Consider the following 20,463-nt stretch of genomic DNA (forward strand, 5'->3'; position numbering starts at 1 on the left):
TCCACATTTCTTACATAGAAAATCAGAAAATACATTACTGTAAATACATCTGTCATAAAAAACAAAAGCTAAAGCACACCAAATTTAATGAAGCAGGATTGCAACAAGAACCAGTTTATGCACCCCAGGCTTGAAGCACTTTGTCACCAGCCTGTCATCAAGACAGTAGTAGAATCTAAGACAGATGCCAAACATAACACTTACATGGGGATTCCCAAAGAGCAGTAAGTAACACCTTGCATGTCTTTGTCTGGTGTACAATGAGGGAACTCTAAAAAATAAAGTTAGTGGATGGAGAAACACAGGAGTGAGAAGCTTAAAACAGCCGATGCACCTGGCACTTCACTTAAAACACTCTTCTGTTAACACCTCTGCTGTGTGCCAAGTCTTGTGCTAATGGCTTTTTTGGGAATCACCTTAATGGTGCAAAAATATTATTTAATGCCAAAAGATGCTATTTAAAATGAGTTGTTTGATGAGTTGTTTGTTAAGCATTGATGCACTAATTTTAACACACATCAATATGTCTTTGAGATAGTTTGCATCATACTTTTATTGCTTCTTTTGTGTTAAAAACTCAATTTCTTCACTGATGTATGGTGAGATTTACCAATGTGTCACTACTAGGTTTAAATCTGGATCAGTGGGAAGAGTCAACATGCGATCCAAACGTGTTGATGTGGCTTTGAGCATTGGGCTAACCCCAAGCTGCCTGCTTACCTGTGTATCGCTGTAAGAATGTGAGTGTGTTTGTGAGTGTGATTGAGTGAATGTGGCTCTAAATTCAGCATTTTGAACAGAAGAAAAACTACATAAATTTAGTCCATTTGCTTTGTTGTGTATACAGATCAACCTCTTCTGTTTTAAATAGGTGTCTATAAATACAGTAATAGTTTAGTGAAGATACTTAGTTTGGTTTGATTGAATGACTTTTGTTTGTGTTAAGTAGGAAAGAAAAAGAAATAATAAAAGAATGGGTGTAGCAAAAGTTTTTCCATGTATGTAGAACACAATAGTGAAAGCTTCAAACATCACAATGTTTATTAAAATACTACATTTAATTATAACTTTTATTTTTTTTGTACTGTTTTCCAAAGCATTTTATAGTCTTTGTAATACTTTCACCATCAAAGCATCAAGTCTGTAGATGTTCACCTGATTGCATTGCAGTGAGTTTGACACATTTCCTGCCTTTTTACCACTTTATTAATGCACAGACATGTGTGCATAACATAAATCTACTCTCTTCACTTTATATTCCTGGTTCAAAAACCTAAAGGGAATATGTAGTACCACAGAAAAAAAAAACAGCTCAAACTTTGTGATTGTAAAACATTATTTTTAAGTTCCTCTCTGATGACTGATCCACCAGTAGCTGAACTCTATTGAGCAATCAAAGCAGCAGCTGCTGATGAATAAAGGAGTCCACATCCTGTTTGCACAGAGGCTTGAAAAAACATTTTTGTACTGTCAGGACATGTTTGGAGATTAAGCAGAAGGGGCATGATGTTGACAAAAAGTATTTATCATATTTGCTATGCATCTTCAAACTAATGATCTAAATTAATATTGTCCCTCATATTTACATATTTAACAAACCATAACAGTAAAAGTCAATATTGTACTTTGGAGCATTATTAGTATGATGATTTGCTCTGTTCATGCTGAAATGTGGTTGGTAGGTTTTAATCCGGTACTGAAGTCTGTATTTGTATTTCTGTTTGTGTATGCAAATGTGTGCATATATAACCGAAACGTGTAAGTGAAAGGAGGAGATGGGTACCAGTGTTTTGTGCTAGCAGGTTATTTTAGTGTTGAGCTGTCAGCGAATTGAAAGAGCTCATCATTCTTCACCTAAAACAGCTGCCGGTTAGTCAGAGACTGGAGTTTCCTGCTGCTAACTGTTGATGATTCTAAAATGTAAATTTAGAAATATCTTGTCTGTGCTGGAGATAGTGGAGATAGGCACCAGCAACCCTCCCGACCCCACTAAGGGACAAGGGTGTAAAGAAAATGGATGGATGGATATTTAACACATTTAAACAAGTTTTTTTTGCTTATATATATATATATATATATATATATATATATATATATATATATATATATATATACATTGCATTACATTGCAAATACCAATATTTTAGATGACAAATATTTTTTTTCCTATTTCTTCAGCTCTGCTTTCATTTTTGATTTATTTCTTTATTGATTCATCAGCCATCTTCTTTGTGTTTTTGGTAGATTTTTTGCGTGTATACACCTGTTTGTATGAACAGCAGAGTATGAAAAAACTTCAGATAATATTAATCATTTTTAAAGATGTTTTACTGCTGAATGCTAAAAAAATTATATTTGTTTGACACAATTTTTTGGAATTAAACTTTATAACTTCATGACTTATTTGTGCTGAAATTTAAAACTGAACACACTTACCTTATGAAACAATAAATTACAAACACTTTTCTTAATATTTCACAATATATTCTCCTGATTACAGTGTTATTAGTTTTACTCCTTGAAAATAAAGAGTTAAAATGTGCTAATTTTTTAACTCATGTTAAAAAATTGCATTGTACATCTCACACTATACTATAGTATATTTCTGAAACACATTTTGCTTCATCATTGTTGATAAGATAGAATTAGTGGAAGATTATGAAATGATGCTATGTTCTGATGTTGATGGTAGTTACTGCATTAGTTTAACTGTGTGCATACCTAAACACTCTGGTCACAGTATCTTTCTATTTGTAAAACTTGAATTGTAAAAGATACCATACAATAAGGAATTAGATTTTTATCAAAAACAATTTTTTAATAAAAACTGGAACTTTTAACACTTTCAGCATCAGAACTATTACTGAAGAACTTTTATCACAGTGAGGGGTTTTCTGTGGATTTTCTGTGCATATTTCTCCTGCTATGGTCCAAAAACATGCATGCAGGGGTAGAATGGTTACTCTAAATTACCCTTAGCTGTGAGTATGTATATGCACGGTTAAATGTCGTTTGTATCCCTTTGTTTTTAGAATAGAAAACAAACCCAAGTAGTCTAGGTCACACCTATGGGTAGAAAATATAACCCAAATCATGTTGTTTTTAATTCCTACAGTGTATAGAGTATAAGAAGAAGTCAGTCTATCTGTTTGAACCAGTTACAACTGCAAACATTTTCTACTCCCAAATTATGAACAATACATTTAGCTGTATTTCTGTTCAGAAGCCAAATCAAACAGAAGACAATTCTCCAGAAATTACATTTGAAAAATAATCTATTTGTTTTGCTTCCCACTTTTCACCAGACCTTAAAAGTGTTTCATTTTGCTCATGTTTGTTCTTTTATTAAATTTGCCTTTGAAGAATCCTTTATGCTGTTACTGACCAAATATCATGAGAATACAGGATTCTTTCATGCATATATAAGTACGATAACATCCACAGTGCCCATGTTTGTCTTCAATATAATTCCTTTTAAATATCCGTTGTTTTTTATTATTTTCCAAGTGACTCAAGCTAACGGACCGTGGCAGGATTTCATTGTCAAGGACCATGAAGGCTTTTGTCAACAAAGCTTTGCATGTCAGCACATTAGAAGTGAGCTAATACACTTCGGCACTTTCTCATAGCGTTTGCTTTTTACTGAAATCAAGCAGCTGTCAAAGCATAAAACTGGTTATAAGCACCATGGAGTGATATTATTACATCTGGTAGTCAGAAAGTTAAAGTCACTAAATTATTCCTTATAGGCAGGTGTCAATCAGTTTTTATAAATGGTGAATGGATTTTACTGCTAATGCAAAACAATTTTATCTGATAGCAACAAAACTGAATAGTTTTGCAAATCGATTTAGAACTAAGACTTTAATGCTTTTCAGTGATAAAGTAGCAGAAATTGTAACAGCTGCCTTAAATGTTTACTCTATTGCTCAAGAAAAGAAACAACGGATGAGCATAGACAGAGCGTGACACATAACTCTGTGCAGTGAATAGCTTTTAGGTGCCTCTGTTCAAAACAAAGTGCTTGATAGGAAGCCTGATAGAGTGTGAGCCTTGTGTGCTTGCTCTTCTCGTGTGGTGACATTTTATTGGATAAGGACACAGCGTTTGGTGGCAGAAGGAAGACAGTGAGAAAGCAACAAAAAAAAGAAAAACATAAAAAAAAAAATCTTTAAGCACCTGTAGGAAAACACAAAGCACGGGTATGAAAACAGCAAACGCAGGAATTTTTCTGAAATGGGCCAAGTCACGTCTTCAAGGTCTCTGGGGGTGAGAGATGAAAGCAGGATGGAGAGGAGGAAATGGGGGTTGAGAAGGCGTCACCTGGAGATCTGCCTGCTACTGACAGGATCCTAACCAGGCAAGACGTCCTGAAAACCTGACTTACTCCGGCACTGTGTCAGGTTGTCTGGGGTGGGTGCACATGCAGACAGCTGTTTCGAACCACATCGTCAAACTGCTCAAAGCAAATATGAGGAGGCTTAAGCAAAACACACACTCCTTGTGAAATGTGGTATTTGTCATCAGCAGGTACAGCCAAGGCTAACAAGAGGCCAGTGTTGTGCTCACAGTCCAGTAAAAACGAGCGATTTGGTGCCATGAAGAAGAGACGGAGTACAACAGGGAGCGTTTTTTGGGACGTTTGTGGCGATGATGGCTAATTTACAAGCAGGGAACGTAAATGATGTGTTTACTGTTTTTCTAAACAGGCTGTTTTTTGTTATGACTGAGATGATAAACACTTCCACGATAAACTGGATGCATTGATAGCGAGATGTTTACGACTGTCTGTGTGGAGGTTGGCGAGGACTCTTAAAGACAACAATCAGACCAGACAAAAGGGTGGAGGAGCGGCGCTCCAAAACAGGAATGATTGTTTTCCCAAGACAAACGACACTCAGTTTAAAACATTATTGTCATGCTGCAGTATATACACACACACAGTTACAGTAAAAATGTGCGCCCTCTTGTAATTGATGTTATTTTTCCATGTCAATGAGGAATGATAATGATTTGATCTTACCCAGGTTCTAGAATAATCAAAATCAAACTCTTAGAGTTTAGAAACACACAAGAGATTCCACACTGTCACTAGTGTTGAAGCAAAAACTGTGGAGGTACTAAGTGATGCAAGATGGTTGCACACCCACGTTTAGCAGCAAGCGCCCGATGGTATCTTCATGGCTTTATCATTCTCACATATCGCTGGGGGAGGAATTTTGAGACGTAACGTTTTTTATACAATATTGCTCTATTGTTAGCGGGAACCAGTTTTAGCCAAACATGAGCTGTTGGAGAGAAGATTCAGAGACTACAATCCCCAAGCTTCACCCTTCCACCACCATGCTTGGTAGACATTATGAGATAATTCTACTGATGTGCTGCGTTTATTTCACTAAACATCTCTATTTGGTCTCGTTATTCAAGAAACATAAATCTAGAAATCTCATGTTATATACAGAAGGAACTCAAAGCATTGGATGATCTGATCTGTATTACAAAGAGCATGGAAATGACCTTATTGCTCAAAGGGAAAGAAATTGTGTTAACACACATCCGTATCAGAGCAGCTTACCAACTCCGCTCCTCCATATTTAGAGGTACTTAGTTTCCAAACACAGCTTTTCCGTTCTAGCATTACATTTAGTTGATAAATAATACCAGCATGGAATCAGGTTCACTTGAGTTTAGGCAAGTAATGCTGGAACTATTCAAATGAAGTTTTCTGAAAGTTATTCCTTCTGTCCCACTTTCAGAACATAAAACAAATTACAACATTTGACAAACATAACCAGAGTAAATAAAAAAAACAAAAAACTTTTCAATGATTTCATTAAATGAAGAGAAAAACCTGTCCAAATCAACTTGGCTCAAGTCATGTTCCTCTAAATACTAAAGTCTCTGAGGTCATGATTAAAACAGGACACACCACGACCAATTAACAACAAAAACATTAATAATTAAACACAAAATACAAAACTTTAAAACAAACAAGTCAAAACAAAAATTAAACACGAACCAAACCTGGACTGGAGCAAAGCTAAAACCCAGTTTTGACTGGGAACAGTAGCCCACTGACACCTGGCCACGCCCACTTCACTTGAAAGGCACAGAAGATGAGGACACATACAGTTTGGGGTCCTCACTCTAATAACTGCTTGTGCTGCCCTTCACATCCCATCAGCCATTTACAATAACAAGCAATGAGTTTGTAACATCGCTCTTCAGCTGTTTAAATTCAAGCACAGTGCAGGTTTGTTAACCTGAACAGCCTGAAAGGTCACTTTGACTAGCCTTTACTTTTACTTTTTTCTTTTTTTTTTAACTTGTTTTACTTTTTACTTTTTTTAGCCATCACAAGTCAGACTTGCTGGTGTGCTTTTGATAATTGTCCAACAGCATAACCAATGTGTTCTTGAACTGAACGGCTGATAGCTGGGCATTTCCCTTCAGGATTTTCTAACAGGAAGCAGAATTCATCCCATTTCAGTTACAGCAGCTGTACAGGTGCTGAAGCAGCAAAGCCTCCCCAGACCACCACTCTGCCACCACCATGTTTGACTTCTGAGCTGATGTTTTTGAAATTATACATTTGTTTTATAATGTAACAAGAAGCACAGTTTCCAGAATATTCTACATTCACCTTGTCAGTACACAGAATATTTTCCCCAGAATCTTTTGTGCCAGTTTATGGGAAGATGTGAGTTGGGTCTTTGTTTTCTTCATGATCAGCTGTGGTTTTGACCGGGGAACTCTCCTATGGATGTCATTTTTACCCAGTTTGTCTGTAGTTAATGAACTCTGACCTTAAGTGAGTCAATTGATGCACTAAGTGCTTTGGATGTTTTTTCAGGATTTTTTCACCTTCTGGATGAGTTGCTGATGCATTCTGGGAGTAATTTAGGTAGGCAAGGCACTGAGATTTACTAGGGTTTCATATTTTCTCCATGTTTGGGTAAAGTTCCTTCACTTGGGTTTGCTGGAGTCCCAATCATTTTTAAAATATTTTATTTCTTTTTAAGAGATTTTATGATTTTACAATTAGGAAATAGTGGGTTTGGCTAATGAAACTGAACCCAGATTCAAAATGTTTGTTGATCATAGCTAATCTATAATTTAACAAAGGGTCTAAATATTTTTCAAATTAGGGCCAGGTTGGTTTGAATAGTTGTTTTGCTTAATGAAGAAAATCTGATTATCTCTGTTTTTGCATGATACTGTGTGTAAATGAACCAAAAAATCTCTAAAAACAATGCTTTTCCCCAACACTGAGTTATTAATTATTTGTGCAAGGTCGATTTACCTTGCACAAAATATAAATATATTTTTATACAAAAAATAGCCCTATTAATGCAAGTATTTATCTTCATTTACAGCCAAAAGAGACAAGGCAAACAGGAAGACTGGAAAGTGTGAGACAACCTGGAGGAATGACACAAATATAATGTAATTAAGTTTTCTTCCTGATCCGCTGAACAAATGCTCCTTTAAAATTAGAAAACAGTAAATTGCAGAAAACAAACAAACAAATCCAGGTTTCCTCATTTTAAACCTATGCAGTACAAAAGAAAAACTCATAGTTTTCTCTGTCCCCACGTTTCAGCTTGTGCTGGTATTGATTTCAAACTTTAATTTATCCATGGAGGGTTTTTCATACTGTCGTTTGGCACCGCCCTGCTCCACATGCACACATGGGAGCTGTAGTCATCAGTTTTTATGGATTAAAAAATAGCTACTGTGCTCTCTTACAGATGCAGGTCTGTTGGCATCTTACCTTTGGGTGGTTTGAAACTTTAATGCGTAATCACAAGTAAATCCCATGAGGCTGACTGCTTCCTAAAAATCATAAAGCATTATTGCGTCTTTTTCATAATGGAGATAAAAAACACAGTCAGTTGGTGAAAGAACCCAACAAACAACAGAAAGAGGCAAGAGAAGCAGAGAAGTTGGTCATCATTTCAAAAAGTCACAATATCTTTTAATATAAAACACTTTTTTAACATAATGAGGAATCCATCATCAGGACCAATCCACTACCACTTGAGCTCCGTAGCTGGGGAGGAGATCCACCTCGACCCCAGCTGACTTCGGTGGGTCCTCCGAGTGCACACAGAAAAGGATTGAAACATGCATTTTACTACATTGTACAAAGTCATAAGCGAAAAAATGGAGGCTGTATATTTTCCGTCACTGGCAATGAGCCTCCTGCTGCCTTGCAGGATGGATCCGGAGGCAAATGAGGGGCAGTCTCAGTAGTTGGGCATGTACAGAGGTGTCCATTTGTTTCCTGGCACTTAGTGGGGAAAGTGCCTTCTTCTCTTTTAGACCGACAGCTGAAGGAAAAGCGGAAACTTGGTGTAAGGCAGGGTATGACTCAACAGACTTTAGATTTCTTAGATAACACTTGTAGACTTGCTTAATTTTGACAAACAGCATCTAAGTGCGGCTCCTGTGCTCTGAGGTCCACACAGTGTGTTTCTGTAGATCCTGACAGTAACATATAGCCGTCTCTGTCTACGTTCGCTCCCCCACCATGTTGCTTGTAATGATCAGTGAGTGAGGAAGCACAATGTCCACTCAGTCTTTCCCTGCAAAGCAAGCACCATTTTCCTTTGTCTATGATCTTCCAGATTAGTGAGAAGATTTTAGAAGAAAATGAGGAATTTCCTCACTTTTGTCCTTTTTATTCTGACGGCACTTGGATATAGGCATTTCATTCCAAACTTTGTCCCTGTCCCCTCCCTCCCTTTTCTCTTCCAGACACACATTCACACCCACACGGTCACACCACAGAAGCCACAGAGGTGACGGAGGTCACCTTATTGTCTTCTGCCCAAGGCTGCAAGTTCTGCAGGGCGTAGAGGGAGGAGTTATGCAGACAGAGGGGATCTGGCTGCAGCGGCTGGCTCAACGTCTTCTGGAAAGCTTCCTGCTGAAGCTGCAGCATCAGCCGGTTGGCCTGCTGCCTCTCAGCCTCCCTTTCCTCTGCAGTTTGTCTCCTGTAGGAAGGAGGAGACGGACGGTGAGCCGAGAATGCTTTTAAACCAAAATTATGCTTTGTTTTATTAGGTATGTACAGAAAATTAAAATCATGTTAAATCATTGCATTTTAAGCAGGGTATCAAATCCAGTAATTAATTTGGGCTGGTTAGTTTTTTTTTGTTTGTTTGTTTGTTTTTTTTGTAATTTATTTATTTGACTTGCCTAAAACAATAAAATAGGGCAAAACCAATATAGACATTTAAATTTGTGCAAACAATTTGGTGACCTTAAAAATTCAGTTCTGAAACATATTAAAAATAGGATAAAGGAAAACAATGCATGCTGCACATGAATGAACCAATTCATGTGCAGAATATGAATTGGCAAAAAACTAAATCTGACAAAATATAAAATTCACAATAAAAACATTGCAGAAAAAACTAAGATAGAACAGATATTATGAACAAAAAATTATAACAATAAAATATGTTGGCTGCAAATATCTATTTTTTAGGAATTCCTTTTTTTGCTGTTATTTTTGTATTTTTATTTAATAAATAAAAAGTAATGTCTTGACTACACTGTTAAAAAATAGAAAACTATTATACAAAGTGTATTAAAATATCAAAATAACTGCATTATGAAAAGGTAAATTCTAAGAAAAATAATTAATCAGAAAATGTTTTACAGCCAAAATGCTCTAAAGAAAGAACATCTTAATTATATTTCCACGAAAAAGGAACAAAATAATAAATTAAAGTAAAAAATTATTTTCACCATTTCTTTAGTTTTATTTATTTATTTATTGTAAATAAAAAAGAAAAACATGTATTTACAGTAATTGCTCATTCTAAGAAGTCATAAACTAAAGTGCTAAAATCAGGTACTGCTGGAATTTAATTAAAAAAGTAATTCGTAACAAACTTAAGTTTCCTTACAAAATGGCAGAAATGGTAAAGCTTTTACTAACATCAATTTCCTAGAAAGATCATTAATAATATTTTTTCTGATGAGTCTACCGTTATGCAGAGAGCAAGGCTGCAAACAGAAAGGGAAACGCATTGCAGGTGAAAAGCTGCTCATCTGCAAACTGGTTGCTCCACCTGAATATTTATTCAGCTCCTGCAGGATTAGCTCCAGGCTGATTGACACGAGTCACAAGAGCTCGGGAGGAGCGGTGGGAGGGTGTGCCTCAAGGTGAAAACTTACATCTGCTTTTCTGTTTATTTCAGAGCAACACCAGTAAAGCACATCCTGTACATCCGGTAGGACCATTAGTGGAGGAGCTAATACTGACATGGGGATATTTGAGTTCCTAAATGTACCTCCGTTTCTCCTTGGATGTAGGTGAAATATTGATTTTATTTAGAATCTATATGATTAAAGAACTAACCTTAACATTCAGATCAATCACGTGTTTGAAACATTAGTAATTTAGGACTCTGTTCTTGATGTTTGTGCAAATTGTAGCAATAAATCTTCAGAAAGGAGAGTAGTGAACAAAAAAAGCTGCTCAACAGCGAAATCTGAATGGTAGGTAGGAGTCAGGAGCACACCTCTGAACACCCCCTCTTTCACGCACACCAACCTCCATCCATTAGCCACACATTATTGTTAACAGCATTATCATAATCCGATTCCCCGGCTGTTGATTCGATCATCGTCTTGTTACCAGCGTGGTCGTCACGCAAAGACATCCCTCACGCTCATCCGATCAGAAGCAAGACTAACGGGGGGAGCGTGGCATAAATCTCAGCAAAAGTAGGAATCAGAAAAATGAGTTAAGCCAATTCCCCCGTTGCGCTTGTGACATGGCGCTCAGTCAGGATACGCTTTGCTGGTGTTTTATTGTGAGCAGACTCATTTTATTACAACCGGTGGTGCAGACTCAGACTGGATGATGTAATTGTTTGGAGGATTTTCATGTAAAAGCAGTTTTTTTTTTCTTTTTCTGCAGCAAAATACAACAAACTACAGAACCTAACAAAAGTATTTATGCCATTCTAACCTTTTTAGAATAATTTATGTAAAAGCAACAAACTTTAAAATATTTTGTATTTGAATTTTTTTTGACATTCCACCTTAAAATAATGCATAACTATTAAATAGAAAAACGTTTTCCTTTTTTTTTTGCATTTTGCATTCAGGCCCTTTCTCTTTTATAGCACCAAATAAAATTCAAAGCAACCAATTGTCTGTAGACATTGCTTCGTTAGGAAATGGAGTTTGATAGCATCATGCTGTGGGGAAGCTTTCCAAAGTTAAAGGGAAAATGATTAGAGAGCAGGAGATGCTAAACATAAAGCCAGAGCTGCAAGGAGCTGGTTTAGAGAAGGTTTGACCAAACTCTAACTGAGAGTTTGTGCCAATACTTACAAATTCATCTTCATAGCAACTCTTTTGAAAAGAAAATTAAAATCAAAAGAAAAACTTGTAGTTTATAGACATGTAAAGCTGCAAAGCCATAAGACACTTGTAAATTGTAATTTCCTCTCTACTATATGAATGAATCTAAGCCACACTTTTTAGATTTTAATTCACAACTCAAATTCCTGCTTCATTCATCATTTTCTGTGCATGTCAAAATCAAACATTATGTTGTGTTTCTCTCCCACACAGAATCCCAAAAATATGCAACCAACTTTGTGGTTGTAATTTAAGAAAGGAGGTGGTATTAAATTTGTACTGTATCAATAAATTTACTCCAACCTGCAGAAACTTTTACCTGTTTTCTAACTGCAACGGTTATAAAAAAATAAAGTCATTTAAAAAGCATTAGGGTCATTTAAACATAAAAACCCTTAAGGTAATGACTTAAGGTAATTTAGCTCTCTGTAATTTGCTTTTGAAATATGCGTCCTGCTCCTTTAACAATGGGCAGGGCATTATAATTTAATTTTCTACTCGTTTACCTCCAAATGACTATAAACAACAGTTAGAATGAAGTGAAAAAGCATGTGTGTGTGTATGTGTGTGTATGGATTTGGCAGACGGCTCCTCCTGTGAGTGTTTCAGTATTGCTTTGGACAGCAGGTTTCTAAAAGGCCTTTCAGGAGCCTCACCAGTAATTGTGCTTGGTCAAGCGAACCGGCCTCGACAGGCAGCTAAGCTAAGCAGAATAGGTGTTGAGTTTTACAAGCTCTTCAATGCTTCAGCTTCAGGCCATTGTGCTTAAAGTAAGACGTAGGTAAGCAGTTTAAAAAGGAGGTGACATCCAGAGCTGTCAGTTTATGACAGAAGTAAAAGCTGACATCCTTGTCAGGTAAAATGACTTAAATCTCTTTGTTTTGCTTTAAGGGATCCGATTTGAAGTGAGGAAAACAGAAATGAACACCCCTTCCCCTTTCTTCAGTCTTACCGCCATTTTGTCCGCCTGTTCTGAAACCAGGTCTTGACTTGTGCATCTGTCATCTTGAGGGCCTTCGCCAGAGTGGCACGCTCAGCTGACGCCAGGTACTTCTGCCGATGGAAGCGTTTCTCCAGCTCACAGATCTGCACCCGACTGAAGGACGTGCGGGGCTTTTTTCTCTTGGGCGGCGTCCGGTTCTGGTAGGGGTGGCCGATGCGGCGGGTCACCGAGAAGGGTGAGAGGGCGGCTGGAAAATTGGGCAGGAAAAAATAACTTTTTTCACTTGAACAAAATTTAAGATATAAATTATGTTTTATAGTTTTTTGAAGACTCATCGACACAACACAGAAAATACAAAACATAGATGAATAAGCAGCACTCATATCAAACACAGCGTTTAAAAGAGATCTGATTTGATAAAATATGATTATTTAATTGTTGGGGGAGACTCACCTGGGCAAGCCCCCTTTGGAAAAGGATAGTCTGCCAGAAGACCATTGCTGTCTCGCAGGTGAGCGAGTTCTGGGTAATAGCATTTTGCTAATGTCTCCACCGTGCTCCAGACAGGGACCCTGCCGATGTCTCCCTTGGGGAGAGGACAGAGGGACCCGGCAGCCTCCGGCCCCCCTGTGGCCTCCCCAGCTCGGCTCTCCTCTGCCTCCTCCCCTAAAGGAAAGGGAGACACAGTCAGGTCCCACATCTGGAGTACAGCAGCAGCAGCAGCAGTCGGGCTGGCACCGACCCATAGCAGCTAATCATATGAAGAGGGCCTGAATGATGAACAGACTCTATTTTAATGACATTTACTGCTGCTCTCTTAAAGTTGGTCATTTTTACCACAAAATGAGATATGGCTCATTCAGAGAAAATGAGAGCAGACTTGTAGGGTTATAAAGATAAATTAAGCACAAACAGGCCATCCAGAGAAAGTTTGAATGAGCTGGAACGTAAAAACAAAGAAGCTAGGAGCAAATTCTGTTAAAACAAAGCACAATCAGGCTTAAACAAAATGGATATTTGCACAAAAAGCATTTAATTCTGTCACCAAACCTTTAAAATGTTACATCTGTCAAGTGAAATGGTTTGCATGTAGACACTAATTTTCTCTGCACAATGCTTTCGATATCTGTTATGTGGCTAACTACTCAGGGCGCCATTCTGACAAGGATGACAGAAAAAAAAAAGAAAAACACTTTCTCAGTTACACCCAACATGACAAATTGCTTTTTTGCATGTCTGGTAAATGATGGATGGATTCCCCTCTGAGGTTAGCAAGGTGAAAGCTTAAGAATGCATCGCTGTGGACTGCAGCTATTCAGCGTAGCACTAATTAAAGGGATGTTTTATTCTTTTTGTTTTTAAGAGTTCTTGACTATTGCTGTTATAACTTGATAGTATATAAATAAACCGAATTCACTTCAAAATCTAAAATATTCTGACTAATTAAACCTGAACTGGATCATTTGAAATATAATTTGAAATTCATAAAACCTTTCCTCTGATTGGTTTGTAAAAGCACACAAAAAGCATTTGGACTACTCTCAATTAAAAGAAGCATAAAAACCACTATTGGTTAAATCCGACTTGTTCAGGGCTGAGCTAAAGATAAAATGCACACAGTTTGTGTTTTCCGAACCTCACATGCAGGGTATTAGTGACAACTTATCCTCTGCATCATAAAATATCTATGAATCCTGTCTATTTTGTCAGCCGTGGGTAAACAGGTGATCAATAAATGTAATGAGATCGTCGGCCATAGATCCACTCTGCAGCCCACATTCTCCTTCTGAAGCTGAATGGAAATCAAATGCTAAAAAAAAGAGAAAAGAAAAAAATAAAACAAGCAGTGTGTGTTTGTGTCGTTCTTCCCCAGCAAGCTGTTTTCCTGCTGTCTTACAGGCTGTTTATTTGTTTTTGTTTTGTCAGAGAAGCTCACTAGGAGCCAAAATGAATATGAAAACATCTGCATAGGTGTCCCCCCCGGGGCTGCTGCTATCAGAGTTTCAGCAAGCTGAAAATTCATTTGCCCGCACACACGATGACAATTTGGATGGGAAATGGAACACGAAGCTATTATCCGTGCTGCAGTCATTTCCAAGGAGCTGCGCGAGTCCCCTGATGGTGCTGAACACGATTGGCAAATTGAGGCGCACACGAGCAAATGATTTGTAAAGAACAGATGAGCAACTAGATTCTGCTGTAACAGTGGGTCACATAAAGTTTACGTCGGCGCTGTGTGAATTAGCAGCACACATTTAGAGTCTGACACAGAAAGCAGGCCTAACCCTGACCTCTCCGTTTCCTCCTCTTATTGTTATTTTTAATCTTCTGTGATATTTTTATTGGATCATAATACAACTTAACATTATGTGTTCACTTTGATAATCGCTCAATAACAATAAAACGGCAATTGCACCCAACTGATGCACCTTTTGGGACATGGATAACCCTCTCTGGTATTTAATCAAGACTTTACACAAACAAAAACGCGGTTTTATTTCTATAACTTCACTATAAGTGGACTGCAACACCTTTATAGCCATTATCCTTGATTTTTAGAGAAATTGTTGCTTAAATCAGCTTGGAGCCTTACAGGTCACGGAGGGAGAACACGGAGGAGGCCTGTTGTTGCTCCCAGCAGCAGGTCTGGCCAAATAATCCTACATTAGGAGGCTATTTCAGGCCATCTGTGGCCTAACTAATGGGCCAGGCACATACGAGCACGTTCAGAGGCAACCAAACAAGCTACAGGCTCTTTTGGAGATGCCGACTGCAGCAAGGCATTGCCTTACAGTCTCTGAAATGCAGCTGAACTTGTATCACACATGTGCTGCTGTAATGCATGAGCCAGCTGTAAAAGCTTTCATGACCTAAGGTTGTAGAAACTGTGCAGAATACAAGGAAATGGCAGAAAAATAAGTTTTATAGTATATAGCCAAAATTGCCAAAGCACAATTCAATTGTTTGTAGAATGAGCATATTTTGTGACATTTTCTTGAGAATATTAGGTATTTGAATTTTTATATTTACAGTGGTAAAAAATACCATAAATAACATTGTATTAATTCAAGGAGCTGTTTTATTTAATAATAAAAAATATTATAATAAAATAACAGTGTTAGTAATTTTATTTCATAATTAACAATTTAATAGTGTTGACATAGAAATGTGTAGTAAGTTTAACAGCCTGTGTGGTGTGGATCCTTCATGGGGTCACATGAAACTCTTCCAACATAAAAGGAAAAGCAAATAAAAGCAGAAATTCTACAGAATAATTGGACTTTTACTCCTTCTTTATTAGATGAAGAAGCGAAAAAGAAGAATGAAACGGGTGGAAATACAAAATCTTTTTCCTCGGTAACACAATTTAGCATACGCATTATCGAAAAAATAAAATGCCACCGTGGAGAATATGTTTCCCATAATAAAACCACTTATACTTAATAACACTTCTCAGTGACAGCGCCTCCCTTCCCCACTGCGGATATTACCTCCGCAGCAATCTAATAAATATATCCGCGAAGGATTCTAAGGGGGGATATTGAAATATAACGTGAACATACATTGCTATTTATTACACAACACGGGACAAAAAGGAGAGGACTCTGTTTTCCGTCACCCTGAAATAAAAACAAGCAGCGCGGGGAGGAGTTCCGCTGCTCTCAGACACAACATTTACTGCAGAGAGAAAAGACTCTAATTATGCTTTATTGCTGCTGGGTGAATTATGGAGCTGCTCATCTGTATCATGACACTGAAATGCGTCAACAATCCACATTATTGATGCATGATAATCATGATCATCTTTACTCTTATTATTGGCGGAAGTGTAAATGCTGAAATTGGTCATTCATTACCTGGATTACTTAGATTTTGCTCGGATTTATTAATTTAAATAAGTCGTGCTCAGATTCGACTGTAAACTATATTTCATCTAACACATTGTTTACATTTACTATTTATTTATTACATATTTAGTTGGTTGTTTTAACGTGTTTTAACGTTTGAGATTATAACTCCATACTGAACAACTTAATATCGAACGTATCGTTCTTGCTTCTTTTATTAATATTTAATTTCACGTTTTAATTTTGCTTATTAAAACAATTAACTAATTTAAATTATATATGTATATATATATATATATATATATATATATATATATATATATATATATATATATATATATATATATATATATATATATATATATATATATTTATTCACATTCTTTGTAATGATAATCTGAGCGGTACCCCCCCCCCCCCCCCTACCAAATTTAGAAAATGAAAAAGTAAACCTAAAACTTTAAACTGTATAATCTATTTTAACAAGATATTATCACACATCAACAGGGATTGGTTACGGGATGAATTGATCATTTTTATGCAAAATAAACCTAAAATATGATATAAATCAGCTCTGAGTGATTGGGTATTAGATTATGACTCTCAGTCCGTTTTGCAGATTGAGGCTCATAACGTCCTGTATACATCTTCATTTTTTTATTATTTTTTTCAGCGCCTGTCTGGTTTTGCGTTGGCCTCCGTGATGAATGGTGGTGAATTTCTGGCCCATATTACGTGAAAAACGAGAGTCTGCGGCGCAGTTTACCGGGTTTTGTTTACATCCGCGCTATACGAGCTCCAATGAACGCCAGAGTTACACAGCCCGAAAGCCTTTTGGCAAAACGTTGAGCTGATTTGAGCTGCACTGGAGGCCATTTTTCCTCCTCTGGTTTCATCCTGGAGAGGCGAGGAGGAGAAAAAACGAAACGGGGAGAAACATTCAAACTTGCTAGGAGGAGAGATGATTTATAGGTTTTTATAGAAACAGGACAAATCTGGAGTGTTTCTGCGTCCTGATGAGAGGAAGAGCCACGCAGGCTCTCCTGCTGCGGATCTTTGGCTGATCAATACAGAGGGACGAATATAAGCAGCAAAATAATTACACAAAGCCGAGAGAAGTTAAACGAAGGGCCCTCTGTGACTATGAGTAAAATTGATAAGTCTATTTACACTGTATCTTTTTGCAGATGACATATTGTCCACTAGTATTGAATAATTAATTAAGCAGAAGGAGCAGAAATATGAATATTTAATGCGTGGCGAGGATGACGCGCAAGAGCATTTCCAGTAAGTTTATCATTTTTAATCTTAAATCTAAGCGCTTATTGAAAAAGTAAAACTCTGAATCAAAGTATTAAAACGTTTATTTTGGGATTAGCCCGTTTATAGAATAATCAGCAGTCACATAATCTTTAAATGTATATCTGCTTGTTTTTATAACTCAGTTTATTATTTAACAAACTTAATTACGTGTTAATGCTGCAATTGCAATATTAAAAACTATAAAAGCAAAAGTCTTTGGAAAGTCCACTCAAAAGGCAAATAAGGAATCAGTTCATTTTCTATTTTATTTTTAAACATCTGTGTATGTGGGTCACGTATAAAAATATATTAAACCATATGCAATAGATAATGAGACTAAGAGAAACTGATAAAATGTCACCAAAAATAGTCAATTTTCGTTTTTAAAATAAGAAAGTAGGTTTTATTTTAATTAGTAAAATGTTACGATTACTTTTATTATTTATGTTTCTATTAAACAAATAAATTATGAGTAGAAATCACGAAGCTCATACAGTTAATTGCAACATTTGGGTTATTATTCTGTCAAAAAAAATATAATTTTAAGCAGTAGCGAAATAAGCATAATGCGTTTAATTTTTAAGCAGAATAACTGGAGTTCAATCCTGAACTCATTTCAATTTTATTTTATTTCAATAATAATAATAATAATAATAATAATAATAATAATAATAATAATAATAATAATAATAATAATAATAATAATAATAATAATAATGACATTTCTGTGACACATTCTTTTCTCCATTGTCTCAAAGAGGAAGAAAAAAATCATTCATTCTTCATAAAAAATGCGGGGAGCGTCGTTATCCGTCATCCGCTGTAAACGGAGAGTGATTGTCCAATACTGATTCATCAGCACGTCTGTGTCAATTTCAGCTCTCGTTCATCAGGCTGCCCTTCCAGCATGATAAAAGTGACTCTGTGAGCGCCTATATGATTCGTTACAGATTACAACCTAAAGATTAAAACATATCTCCGCTTTGCCTGCACAATCCATCCCTCATTTTCTCTTTGTACCATTTAGAGACTAAATTGTGTGAATTTGATTTTATAGTAAAGTAAATCCATCTGGAAAGAAAGAAAAAAGAAAACAGGTGATTTTTTTTTTTTTTTTTTTTACCTGTTAGTCTGTCCTTGGCAAACCTCCTACTGCTCTCCATCCATGGGAAGGTGAAGTTGGCCGGGTTGCCCATCCCCATGCCAGGCACAGCGGGGATTCCGGGGGGCGGATGCGGCGCGGCAGCCGCCGACGGTGGAGGCGGAGGCGGCATCGGTCTGTGGGCCGGCACCCGGATCACCCCGCCCGAGTTCCCGGAGTTCACGTTTACGTTCATGTTCATGTTCATGCTGACGTTCATGTTCATGTTGACGTTGTAGGAGCAGGCCGGGTTGTAGACGCTGTTGTAGCCGTTGCTGTATACGTTGGGGGCCAGCGCGTAATCCGGGTCGCCGGTCCGGTTGGGCAACATGCAGCCGCTGGACTGGTCCGAGCTGTTGAGGATTTGGTCGATTCCGAAGCTGATGGGCTCATGCTGCTGCTGGTGCGTCTGGTTCACCTCCTCGATCCCAGTGTGCTCCATAGTTTATTTCAGTGATGTTCTCACTATTTTAGATTTGTAGTATTTTCGAGTCTGGGGAAATTAAGCACTCGCTCTTACAAGAATGTTCTGTTGAATTTAAGCATCAACTCCCAGGAAACCAATAACGCGTCCGGTGCTATCCAAAATCATGCCATTATTTCTGTCCAGCATTGGGATCGGGTGTTTCCTAAATTAAATGCCAATCCGTCTGGCGTAGCCTATCCATCTTTAACAGAGCCCTCTTTCCAAGTGAATTAGCAACGAGGAGCTGATCAACGAGGAAAACCCGTCGACGATGCGTGTGGTTTATCCAAAGAAGTTTACTCACTGACCAAAATCCGTGAATCTGAAATGAAGCAGCTCTCTGGAGAGACTTGATGCGCTTTGTTCGCCTACTATCGCAGAGGCAATCCATACGCAGGAAACATGGCACAATAACCGAGCTCCTCGGATCAAAAACAAAGCAAGAAAAACCGGGACAAACCCGAGCAAGCGGGGCGAAAAAAGGAAAAACAACAACAACAATAATAAAGCGCTGACCTCGCAGGCTCGGATATTAATTGGAGGTGAGCGCTGAAAGAGGGCTCTGTTGTGCTGAATGGCGAAGTGCACTTGCAAGCGTTTCAGCAGGTGAGCCTGCCCTCTGCGTAACAGCGTAAAAAGCAGCCATTCGGTCCTCCAGCCAGCCAGCCCTCCTTCTCATCCCTCATTCTCCCCTCCTCCCTCCATCAGGACAGTTGTTTTGCTCGGATGTCTTAAAGAGGCCGCAGCATATGTTGTGCACAGCTTTTCTGGTGTTTTAGGATTTGTGCGTTTTAATCCAACAGTAGTGCGCTTTCAAATTGAAACTAAAGATGCAACAATCAATCGGAAGGAGCTCTCGATTAAGCGGGTCAAGCATAGATTTCTTTACAATAAATGACTCACACAATGTTTTTTATTATAAATGTATCATCTAAAAGCATGCTTATTTACTTATTGAACATTGGATAAAGGTCCAGGGACTATTTGATTCAAACCTTCTACCGTTATCACAGCGCATTCCATCTCTTTTATGCACCATGAAAAAAACAATTCTGATCCCAAACTAAAACCGGAAGTAGGTATGGACTACGAAATTTCTGACTGATGCATCTATAATGAAAACTGTTCTGGAATAAAATGTTTTGAAACATCCATTTTTTTTTACTTGTAACTGTAAGCTAAATAGTCATAAAAGATTATAAATAAACAAACACATAAATAAACATAATCCTTCAAATAAAACTTAAAATAAATAATCATTTAGAAATGGCTAAAAATCTTAATTTAATAGTTTAATTGTTTATTACAGTTTACAGTAACAATCACATCCAACCAATTGTCTTAACTGGAGCACTGTAAGCCCCGCCCTTTGATT

The 20,463-nt window shown here is 37.4% G+C and overlaps 1 protein-coding gene across 2 annotated transcripts; it reads right to left on the reverse strand.

Annotated features, from left to right (window-relative positions):
• Positions 1-7,956: 7,956 nt before the first annotated feature.
• On the reverse strand, positions 7,957-19,745 carry tlx2 (T cell leukemia homeobox 2). 2 transcript variants are annotated; one of them, XM_015012759.2, is made up of 5 exons: positions 18,605-19,742; positions 12,785-12,997; positions 12,341-12,578; positions 8,819-8,999; positions 7,957-8,333 (listed from the first exon to the last, which is right to left on the reverse strand). In XM_015012759.2, the coding sequence occupies exons 1-5, from the start codon at positions 19,062-19,064 to the stop codon at positions 8,322-8,324; spliced, it is 1,104 nt and encodes a 367-aa protein (XP_014868245.1). In that variant the 5' UTR covers positions 19,065-19,742; the 3' UTR covers positions 7,957-8,321. The 2 variants fall into 2 exon arrangements, with proteins under 2 accessions (XP_014868245.1, XP_014868243.1); XM_015012757.2 differs by lacking the exon at positions 7,957-8,333 and having other exon boundaries at positions 8,340-8,999; positions 18,605-19,745.
• Positions 19,746-20,463: the final 718 nt, after the last annotated feature.

Source organism: Poecilia mexicana, unplaced genomic scaffold, assembly GCF_051168715.1.
Source record: "Poecilia mexicana isolate PSO_F unplaced genomic scaffold, ASM5116871v1 scaffold_10, whole genome shotgun sequence".
NCBI classification, from domain to species: domain Eukaryota; kingdom Metazoa; phylum Chordata; class Actinopteri; order Cyprinodontiformes; family Poeciliidae; genus Poecilia; species Poecilia mexicana.

Excerpts from the sequence above, each read along its gene's own strand:
- tlx2 (XM_015012757.2), bottom strand. The coding sequence starts at position 19,064 with ATGGAGCACACTGGGATCGAGGAGGTGAACCAGACGCACCAGCAGCAG. Across the intron at positions 12,579-12,784 it reads TCCAAAGGGGGCTTGCCCAG|CCGCCCTCTCACCCTTCTCG; the intron begins GTGAGTCTCCCC and ends CCAATTTTCCAG. Across the intron at positions 9,000-12,340 it reads AACAGGCGGACAAAATGGCG|GAGACAAACTGCAGAGGAAA; the intron begins GTAAGACTGAAG and ends TCCTTCCTACAG.